Source organism: Suncus etruscus, chromosome 4 (assembly GCF_024139225.1).
Source record: "Suncus etruscus isolate mSunEtr1 chromosome 4, mSunEtr1.pri.cur, whole genome shotgun sequence".
Classification (NCBI taxonomy): domain Eukaryota; kingdom Metazoa; phylum Chordata; class Mammalia; order Eulipotyphla; family Soricidae; genus Suncus; species Suncus etruscus.
Window position 1 is genome coordinate 78,987,531 of NC_064851.1, and position 11,631 is coordinate 78,999,161.

At 37.7% G+C, this 11,631-nt stretch overlaps 1 protein-coding gene across 2 annotated transcripts in view; it reads right to left on the reverse strand.

Moving 5' to 3' along the window:
* SESN1 (sestrin 1) overlaps positions 1-11,631 on the reverse strand; it is a 595,113-nt gene that overhangs the window by 135,021 nt on the left and 448,461 nt on the right. Inside the window, exon 1 of one of the 2 annotated variants that reach the window (XM_049771183.1) lies at positions 10,673-10,979. The exons of the other annotated variant lie outside the window; for it this stretch is intronic. Within the exon in view, the coding sequence (XP_049627140.1) occupies positions 10,673-10,951 (279 nt within the window). The 5' untranslated portion in view covers positions 10,952-10,979. Of the gene's footprint in view, positions 1-10,672; positions 10,980-11,631 lie in introns of those variants that run through there. 2 annotated transcript variants of the gene reach the window in all.

Genomic DNA, 11,631 nt, shown 5'->3' on the forward strand with positions numbered 1-11,631 from the left:
TAGTTACTTCTTTTTTATTATTTTTTTCTTTTTTTTGCTTGTTTTAGGCTGGGGCCACACCTAGCTGTGCTCAGGGACCTTCCTAGTGGGGCTTACAAGACCTTATGTGGTATTAGAAATTGAACCAGGGTCAACCACATGCAAGACAAGTGCCTTAACCCCTGTGTTATATCTCTAATTCCAGTTACTTTGTTCCTAATTCTCTTAGGCAGTGTAGGCTGGCCAATTATCCAGCAAAACTGAAAGAACGTTTTGGGCGCTTTCTGCTCAGTAAGTCAGGTTCTGCCTGGAGGATGCTGAGTAGGACTGCACTAAAACCACCTCCAGAGACCTCAAAAGCAGGCAGTGGATAATATGCCTCAAGTATTAAATGAGAATCTGTCCAAGCAGAGACTGAGATGTTTGCAAACAATCGTGGTATACAAACTATCATTGCTTAAAGTACCCAGTAAGATATATTGGAAAGTAAAAGATTTAGAGGAAAAATAGGGTAACATCACAGATGAAGAGAAACATTTCAGTTCCCTGAAAACTTAAACAATTATTTGGTTCCTAGATGTGCTTTAGCCTAAGGGTTAAGGAATCTGTAAAAAAGAGGAAAGTTCAGCCCAAAGCCTTGGGGGACAACTTTTCTATCACCTTCTCACATCCCTAGCCCACTTTATAGAACAAATTTTAACAGTTAACATACACTAGTCCTTAGAGGGTCCTGGTAATCACTGCACATACATGCAGAAGAGATATGACTCATCACTGGTCACAGAGTTTGACATAACAAGACTTAAAGACCAATGTGACAATCTCCAAAGCCTGTGGTCTTTTTACTGTGTGTGTGTTTTGTTATTTGTTTTTTTGGCTTTGGCAGTACTCAGGGGCTACTCTTGGTTCTGTGCTCAGAAATCACTTAGGAGACCATATGGGATGATGGAAATTGAACCCAGGTCAGTCATGTGCAAGGTGAACACCCTCTCCACTATGCTATCGCTCTAGCCCAAGCCTGGGTCTTTACTATTATCCTCAATACTGCTCAAGCGTTGATAGACAGGCCTTGGCCACGAATCATGTGCACCTGATCACTGAGATTACATTGGAGCTGAGATGATTTCAGACAAATCAAATGATGCTTGTTTTCGAAGAGGGGATAAATGCTATATGTGTGCCAACACTGTTGGGTCAAATCTCTGAATAAACTAGCACTTAACAAGAGCAGTAGTTGATACCCACATCAATCAGCTAATATATAATTAATGCTCTGGACCAGAGAGATAGTACAGCAAATAGGATACTAGCCTTGCATATGGCTGACCTAGGCTCAATCCTTCAATCCCCAGTGCCACATACAGTCCCTGGATCCTGCCAGTAATGATACCTAAATTCAGAGCCGAAATAAGGCCTAAATGCTGATAGGTGTGGCTCAAAAAACAAACACAAAAATGTGTCTATCGAGTCAATTAAGGATGTTAATTTTGTTTTGTTTTGTTTTGGGGCCACATCCGGCGGTGTTTGGGGGTCATTCCTAGTTCTGCGCTCAGAAATCACTACTGGCAGGCTCGGGGGACCATATGGGATGCTGAAGATCAAACTCTGTCGGTCCTGGGTCGGCTGCATCCAAGGCAAACACCCTACCACTGTGCTATCACTCTGGCTCAATTCAGGATATTAATTACATACAGTTAACAAGTGTGGGAAACAGGAAAGCCAGTCAGATGTAAATGGTATACTCTAAAGTAACATAAAAATCCTAGAATAATGCTAGTTTGTAGTTTAATACACCTTCTTCATCATCTTCCTCCTTCTGTCATCCCCACCAACACATTCTCACTATCCTCATCATTTTCTTACTATATCTGTCTATGTCTATATGTTATATCTTTCTTATCTACTTTACATATTCATTTAATTCTCAAAACTATCTAATTGATATCTCATATTGATGATGATACAGACTCAAAGAACTTATTCATAACTAAATTTAAACAGCATGTAGCAATTTACAAAATGTTTTATCAATAAACTCTCTTCTGGGGCTGGAGCAATAGCATTGCGAGTAGAGCATTTGCCTTGCACGTGGCCAACCGGGATTCGATTCCTGGCATCCCATATAGTCCGAGCCTACCAGGGTGATTTCTGAGTGCAGAGCCAGGAGTAACTCGAGCACTGCTGAGTGTGGTCCCAAAAAGAAACAAAACAAACAAACAAACAAGACTCTCATTTTATTTCTGGGTCACAACCATGTTGCTCAGGAACTATGCCTGGCTTGGTGCTCAGAGGTTACTTCTAGTAGTTTCTAAGAAACCATGTGGTATTGGGAATTGAACCTAGAGCTCCAATATGTAAAGCATTTGCTCCAGCCCACTGAATTATCTTCTCAATCCTAATTCATTAGGTTTAATGATAAAATCTCCTAATAAATTTTCAATAAAATTTTATTATTTCTTATACTCCAAATCCCCATCATCAACAAAGCTAAACTAAATGTTGCAAAAATAGTATGTCTGTCAATGTATATACTACTATTTAGATGACAAAGTACATACACTTTAACTTACTGACATATAATTAATATCAATCATTTTGGGGATTTTTCTTTTGTGAGAAACCCTGTCTCTCATTTTAAACCACTTTATACTTCTGAGACACTACTCTTAAATATCTTTCAATACCACTGAACATATCATCCCACCATATTTTGCAAGGCTTGGTCTTTATCACATGATTGGAAGAATTTCTTGCTGTGTTTATGCTATGAATAGCATTTGAAAAATTACTCAGCTATAATTATAGACAGCTAACACCTGCCAACTTGCTAGCAAATGAAATCATGTAAAATTTAAAGATGTGCAATGCTTGTCAAATACTGAGGTATCAAAACAGAATATGCTCATTTTTAGTAGGGTAAACTAAAAATTCTAATTATACTTTACTAAAAATTCTAATCACACATAGAATTTTTGAATTATCTTAACTAATTTTAAGGCAATATTTTTATTTATGTTATTTTTAATTAAAACTAAATATACTCTTTTCAGTGAATATGTGTACCAGTAAATGAATATGTACATATCTAAGAGTTGATTTAGGTAAAAATAATTCACAAAACAAACACTATTTTATTTTCTTTTAGTAACATTTTAAAGCTTTGGAACTTTTAGGGTGATTTTAAATATAAGTTATAACTAAGTATACTGTTGAGTATCCCTGTGAATTTCTTTCTTTTTCCTGAAAAGTCAGAACAAAGGCAGAGGATAGCATTTATATATTTCAAAGAGGATACTGAGAATAGACAATACAGATACAAAGGATTCATTTTGTTAAGTCAGTGAACATAAAAAATGATAGACACATTACTTAACCTTCAAAATAAAAAGATTTGCATGACAGTTCTTCAGATTTTCTATCTAAATGAAGTTGAATAACCTGGGAGTAAGACTTTCTCTGAGCTCAAAAGCAAAATAAGTGGCCAAAGAAGGGAATGAAAGGAGCATTCAAAAGAGAAACAAGAAGGATTTCTGAAGGAGAGGGACTGATTCTGAGTGTTTCAATAAAATAAGAAGGCCACAACACAGTGAATATAAAGAAGTTTAGTGTAAATACTGAAAGAGGATGTTCATATTTGGCTTTGATGCCTAAGAGCAGTGAATGTTGAGATCCACTGCTATAAATGTTTACTTTTGACTAGACAGGCAATAAAAAGAAATAAAATAAAACTATCATCTTAATGAGTCAATCTGGTTCTAGATTGTCTTTTATATTTATATTTTATACATCATTGTAAATTTATAAATAAAGTTTATCAATTTCATCATTATAAATGTATAAAATTAAAATTTTATTTATGAATAATTTCATCATTATAAATTATTAAATAAAAATTCTAATCTAGTAGAATCTAAATTTTAACTAAACCACAGAAATATAAGGTAGATATCAGAGCAGTATTAAAGGCAGTCTCTGACAAGAACTGACTGCTTTCCATTTTACTTCTTCCGCATCAACAGAAATTGTCATGACAGAAACAAGTAATAGATAGATCTGACTCCTACAGGTTGAGTGCGACAAATTTAAACCTAATTTCCTTGCCAATGATTGATTGGCTTAGGAAAGGAAATGCCATCCAATCAGTCAATGAAACTGAGGGGCTGGAGAGATAGCACAATGGGTAGGGTGTTTGCCTTGCACAAGGGATTGAACAGGTATCAAATATAGCATCTCTAGAATGCCAGGAGTGATTGAGTTCAGAGCCAAGAGTAAGCCCTGAGCACATCCCCATGTGGCTCACCTTCCTCCCCTCAAAAAAACCAAAAACCAAAAAAACAAATTGAAACTGAGAGGAAGTGTGTTGAAGGGTTTCTTAGCAATGTTTATCTTCCTAAATTAGGTAAAGGAAAGTTTAAGAACTTTCCTGCAAGAAAATTATGGAACTGGTGGGGTATTATTGTAAGCATGTGTGGAAATAATACTCTTTGTTAAAAACAGGACAAAAAGATATAAAGCAAAAAGATAATGATGTCCAGCTTGAAAAATATCTCACCTCCAGATTTATGAAAAAGAACAAACCTTGTATTGTTAAATTCAAATACTGTATATCATCCAAATGGATAAACTGGATACTTAAATTGCAATTCTAAAAAACTATAAATGAATACCAATCCAATTTCAAGTTTCATTTCTCACTTCACTAAAATAAGACGTCTCTACCCCCACTGAAACAAGACAAATTCCTTATACTTTATATACTTTAATAATTTCTACTTTACTTGATCTATATTGTCTACTTTAATATTACTTTCCGGCAGTATGTTAGCCAACTTATGAGAAACTGTTAAGTTTTCCCATTTTTATTGTACAGAAACAAAAATAATAAATTATCATTCCTAAAAAACTAACTATTCCATAAATTCCTCAATCTTTGTGATCTATACCTATTCACATTTTCCCTCTTAATTACATGTACCATAAAAGCCAGCTGTATTATATCTGCACTCCATGTTCATTGTAGCACAATTCATAATAGTGAGAATCTGGAAACAACCCAAATTCCTGAGAACAGATGAGTGGATAAGGAAATGATGGTACTTTATTTTTTGCCCAGGGGTTACTTTACTCCTGGCTCTGCACTCAAGAATTACTTCTATTAGGGCCAGAGCGATAGCGCAGTGGTAGGGAGTTTGCCTTGCATGTATCTGACCCAGGATGAACCTGGTTAGATCCCTGGCGTCCCATATAGCCCCCTAAGCCAGGAGCAATTTCTGAGTGCATAGCCAGGAGGAACCTCTGAGCATCACCAGGTGTGGCCCAACCCTCCCCGCCAAAAAAAAAATTACTTGTGATAGGGCTCAGAAGTCCAATGGGAAACTGGAGATCAAACCCAGATCAATCACATACAAGACAAACACCCTACTATACTCTCTCTAGCCCAGAAAATGTGGTATATCTATACAGTGGAATACAATGCTGATGTTAGGAAAAATAAAGTCATGAAATTTGCTTATACGTGGGATGGATATAGAGATTATTAGGCTGAGTGAAATGAGTCAGAGAGAGAGAGGAATAGACAGAGAATGACTACACTCATTTATGGTATATGTATGGTAATTATTCCCAAAGACAATAGAGATGAGGGCCAGGAGGACTAGTCCATGGTAGGTAGCTTGCTACAAAGAGGAAGGGAGTGCAGTTAAGAGAGAGAAGGGATCACTATGACAATAATAGTTGGAAATGATCACACTGGACAAGAAATGGGTGTTCAAAGGAGATAAAGTGATGAACATAATATCCCTTTAGTAATATTTCAAAGCAGTGCCTAAAAGGAAAAAGAAATGGGGGGGAGAGAGAATAAGGGGGGGGGAATGTCTATCATAGATGCAGACAGGGAGGAGGGTGGGAAGGAAATGGGACATCAGTGGTGGGAAATATACATTGGTAAAGGAATGGATGTTGGAATACTGTATGTATTCCGATATATAAAGTTGTATATCATGAACAACTTTGTTACTGTGTATTTCATGTTGAAGTTAAAATTAAAATTATTTTTAAAGTAGGGCAGATTAATATGTTGGGTAAAACAATCAGTTTCATTATACTCCTATTCTTTTGTTAGGGAAATCAAAGATACCAAAAAGGTATTAATGGCCTTTAAAAAAAAACACAAAAACATGAAGTCCAGAGAAATAATAAAACATATAGTGCGTTTGCCTTACATGTGGCTGACATGGATCCGATCCTCAGCATCCCATATGGCCCTCTGAGCCTACCAGAGTAATTCCTGAGTCCAAAGCCAGGAGCATCATTGTTTATGACCCCAAAACAAAACAAACAAACAAAGCATGAGAACAGAGGCATTACTCAATAGGAGGACCAGTCTTACTAATATCCCAGAAAACAGTGTGTGGCACAGAATATTTCTCAAAATATAGTGAACAGATGTGAGGTCAATAACTTGAAAGCAGGAATCAAAACAGAAAGCTATCTCTGAATGTACCTTAAAAGAAATAAGTTAAGCCCTTTTGAATTTCATGAGTTATATTCTGTTTTACCATCTTTCTCTGACTACAATTCTCTGGATTAACTTCTAGCCATTAGGGTCTTCAGAAGCTGCCATGCTTTTGAGACTTTACTAATGAATTACAAAGCCTTATGGTACACTACATTGAAATTCTTTGGTTTGCCATGTGCAGCTGATGCTCATGAAAGGAATGGGGTCTAGATAATGCAGGGCACTATGTGAGTGTTTTGGTTGCAGTTTTTTAGGGTACAGTGTCATACTGTGATATTTTAAAAAAAAGTTTAAATTCTAAAGACTTCTAAGCAGGAGAGTAATATGGTCAGATGGTCAGATATTCCTTTGAGATCAATGCTTCTGCATTTATGGGGAGGATGAATATAAAGGTGGAGGATGGGTTGTATCTGAAGAGATGAGAAGGAACAACTATTAAACTGGGGAAGTAGAAGGTGGAAGCAGATGACCCTTTAAGAAGCTATCGCTAATCAAATGTATAAAAGACCATTTAACTGTCTATACCACTCCTCTGTACCACTGTATATCTTAGAAAATGAGCTATTTCCCAGTGTTTAAGGTATCAATTTTAAAAGAAGTGGTTCTCAACCCTATTTGATCTGCTACTCCTTTTATCTATCTATCTATCTATCTATCTATCTATCTATCTATCTACCTACCTACCTACCTACCTACCTACCTACCTACCTACCTACCTACCTACCTACCTATCATCGGTAGTGCCCAGGAGCAACTCCTTGCTCTGAGCTCAGAAATCCCTTCTGGCCTTGCTCGAAGGATCATGTGGGATGCTGGGGATCCAACCTGGTTTGGCAGCATGCATGGGAAACCCCTTCCTGCCGTGCTATCACTCTGGCCCCTGGTTCTCTTTTTAGAAAAAGAAGAAAAACTGATGGCCCCCTGGAAATCCATCATTTTTAAAAGCAAATAAAAGATCACACCCTGCCCCCTCAATTTCAGTCTTCTATTTTCCTCCCCCAAGAATCATTCCAGTTACCTTTCCCCACCTAATGGTTTCTATGGCCACAGTGTCTTCAAAACTCATTTACTTTCTCTTGTTTTCTCCACTATACTCATTACTTTTTGCTTTATCCCAAAAGAAGAACTTTCTAATTGATACTGCCCATCCACTCTTGACACAAGAAATCTCCACTCTGCTCCAAAAGTGCTCCTTCTAATCTATCATGTCATTTTCTAGTCCAAAAGTCATCAGTGGCTTCCTATAGTTTCTAGGATAAAGTTCACAACTTTCACATGGCTTAGAAAAGTGATGGCTAACCTTTTTGAGCCCAAGTGCCCAAACTGCCGCACAAAACCAAATAATTTCCTCAAAAGTGCCAGCACGTCAATTAAACCTTAATAACAAGATTTTAGTATCTAAAAACTATGTGGCACACGCCGCATATCTTACTTGCAGACCTTCTCGCATGCCAGCTGCAAGGCCTTGGCGTGCCACCGCTGGCATGCGTGCCATAGGTTCGACATCACGGGCTTAGAAGATCATCTGATATCTGGCACCTGCTTAAAAATAATACCAATTTCTAAACATCATTATGGAGTGTTTCTTAGGTGCTGGGCACTGGACTATGCTTTGCAGGCATTGTTTCCTCTAATTCTGAGTATGCGGCAGACCATAAGCATCATCCTCATTTCAGAGATGAGGAAAACTGAGACAAAGAAAGAACAAGTAATTTATCTAAGGACATAGAGCTAGTAAATTATTGGCCCATATCTGCCTCCAGAGCTTACCTAATCACATTACATTACTTTTAGATCCACAAACCCAGTTGTTCTTTCTTACCACAAGGCCTTCACAAATACTGTACCTATATCTAAAATGTCCCCTTCAAAAAGTTCATTTTGCATGGATATTTATTCTTTCATCTAATCTCTCCTTAAATGTTATCACATACTGGAAGACTTCCCTTAGTATCTAAAATTACATTGTCTGTTTTTACTTGTTTATGGTTCAGCTCCTTTAGTAAAATGTGAAAGCTGTTCACCACTGGTTCTTTGATCTTAAATGTTTTTTTGTTTTGTTTTGTTTTTAACCAGGGAAACATTTAGCAAATGAAGGCATAGATCATGTGGAACTGAAAACTTCCAAATCTACTAGCTTCATCTATTCATATCGATAAGAATAAAGGAGCCAAATATAAATGTTTCATCCACTGGAAATTTATTAGTAGCTTACATATCTCAGCCAATACTGTTAAAAAACTCAGTTTTCCTAGAGAGACAGACACATAAACATACAATTGTAGCACAATATAAGTAAAGTGTTATCATAATTGGCAAAAAGAAAGTACAAAAGATGTATAGATTAAAAAGCATATAACTACAGAGCCCTTCATACAGAGAAGGTTCTTGAAGTATTTTGCAAGATGAATGAGTACTGAAATATATCACCATCAATGTATATCACTAATGAAAGGGAAAAGGCACATCTGCTATACATATCAGGGCATTTTACATATTACTAAATTCTCACAATAGGTCAATCTTATTAATACCATTTTATGGATGTGGAAATTCAAGCTGAGACAGAACACATAACCTGGCTTGTTCAGGTTTTGAAGTACATAAAGAAACAGAATTCGGGCCCAAGTTTACCTGAGTTCAATAGTCATTTACTTACCAGTGTACCATAGTCCTGTTGACCCTGTACTCCCTGGGGCTCAATTATTGTATTTTCAATATAACTCAACAATATAAACTATCTAGTGTTACCTTCTAAATAAAAAAGCTGCAAAACAAGAGGTTCAGGAAAAGACTAAAGTGAAGTACTGACAACATGGAACAGGAAAAGCTAAGCTTGAATTGGCTGGAGAGACAGGGTAGGCTGTTTGCTTGCCTTGCACGAAGGTAACCCAGATTTGACTCCCATCATCACATAGGGTCCCCAGAGACTTCCAGGAGTGATTCCTGAGTGCAGAGTTATGAATAAGCAATAAGCATCACCGGGTATGATCCCAAAAACAAAACAAAAACCACTAAAAATGGAATTGATCAAAAATTTTAAAACTTGGATCATATAATCCTACACTCAGCCATATAATAGCACTTGATCCTATTATAGAAAAAATGTTATAGTCACTACAATTTAAGATAGAGAAATAATTTGATGCATAAAACATAAATTCCATGTATCTATAAAATTATTTCCACTTTAATATTCTGGATAAATGAATTCTAATGATTGGCTGCCAAAGTGTGAAAAAAATACCCCAAGAACTGAAAAATCATACCCATCCATTCTATGGGTATGATTATTTTTCTGTTGCTTTAAACTACATCTAAGCCAAAATTAAAAAATATACCCTTAAAAAATCACCAAACAAAAACTACCTCATTAATATGACTTTAAACAATTAGTGAATTTAATAATACAGATTTGGCAAGCATAAAAAGCACTGTTGACTTAATATTTAAAAGCTAACTTTTCCATACAAAAACCTAGTTAACCTAAAAAGCAAGGTAACTTGATTATGTACAAACTATATTTTGTATCTTTGCATTCACAGCTTTAATAGCTAAGTATGTGGAAAATAAACACCGGCAAAAGTAGAGAAAGGGATTGAGTAATTGAGTATAAAATTCTTTCTACCTTAGTTGCTTTGATACAACTTTGGAAACTGGGCAGTTCCTTTATAACCTATTTTTATTATCCTACATAATTTTAAAAATATTGGTTGCATTTAGGAAATACAGCATACTTCTGTTTTGAAAATTAAAAGGAAAACTTTTAAAAAGAGGCTAAGAAGCATTTAAGATATCTTAAACTGTACAGAGAACACTTATTTAATAACATGTGAAGTATACTGGTCACACTTTCCAACAGCATATAAAAATTAATATAAGGAAAAAATAAGCGTTTACTTGCAGTTAGTTAACTTTTAACATTTTTTTCCTTAAAGGAATGTAGTTTCTGTCCCCCAAACCCATTTTCTTACATTTGAAAATAAGTTTTATTTTAGTCCACCTTGTCCAATTTCAGTTCCAAATTCATTATTTCACAGAACTCTCTAAACTTGGGACATAGAGTGAATTCAACAAATTATTATTAAGAACCTATCAGAATCAAACACAAAGTGGAATTGAAAACAAGTCAATTTTCACTGTGCTTCACAGTGTGCTTAGAAAGCTCTTCCTTACCTGGACGCTCTGCAGAATAAACTCACTTTTCTCTCTTACATCTTTAAAGGGACACCTCTTAGAAAGCATAAGCAGATGAGCAAGCAGCTTATTCAACCCATCCAAAGCCATCGTATTTGAAAGCCTGTCGGATGGACGATAAGGCGCCTCTTTCGACGAACGGAGACACTCGGTTTTCCTCAAAACGATTTGCCTAATGTTTTCCAGAGCTGTCTCTCTAGCCGTTGAATCCCTACTGCAGAGTCCATCCCATCTCACTTCATTCTCTCCTTCAGCCATGACAACTGGAGTTGGTTTTGTTGTTTTCAAGTTTCTCGCCTGTCGTGGTTTTCACATTCCCTTCAGCATGTTCCCCCAAGGCACTTAGTAGCACTTTCCGAACGAGAGAGATTAATAAAAGCGTCGCGAATGGCAAATGTCACGAAAAAGGCACGGCAGGCTTACAGGGAGAACCAGAAGTGCCTTTTTTTGCGTTTTGCTTTTTTTTTAGGATGGAGGGCTTTGCACCCACCTACCGGAGGGAGACATTCCTCCTCTCTCTCTCCTAGCCCCAAAAGCAGCCAGGGTGTGAAATAAAAAGTTGCAGACTCGAAGCCTCCGAGCCCTGGGCTTTGTCGGACGAGGCGATCTCGGGGTGGGTGGGGGGGGTAAGAAATGGGGCTCCTCGGAGGCCCCGCGCGGTCAGCGGATATCCTCGCGTCCGGGAGCTGTCAAATCCGTGCCCGCCGCTCCAGCCGGCCGGGGGCTTTTTTGTCCGTGCAAACACCGCGTTCGCGGGGGCCTCCCCGCCCAGAAGCTCCGCCCGCGCCAGGCCCCGCCCTCCCCGGGCCAACCCACGAGGCTCCGGGGCCCCCGGCTCCCGGGCCGCCGCTGCCAGACGGACAGTCAGGCGTGCTCCCAGAGGGCGGCAGCCTCGGCCTTCTCGACGGCACGCCGATCCCGGACTTCCAGGCAGATGC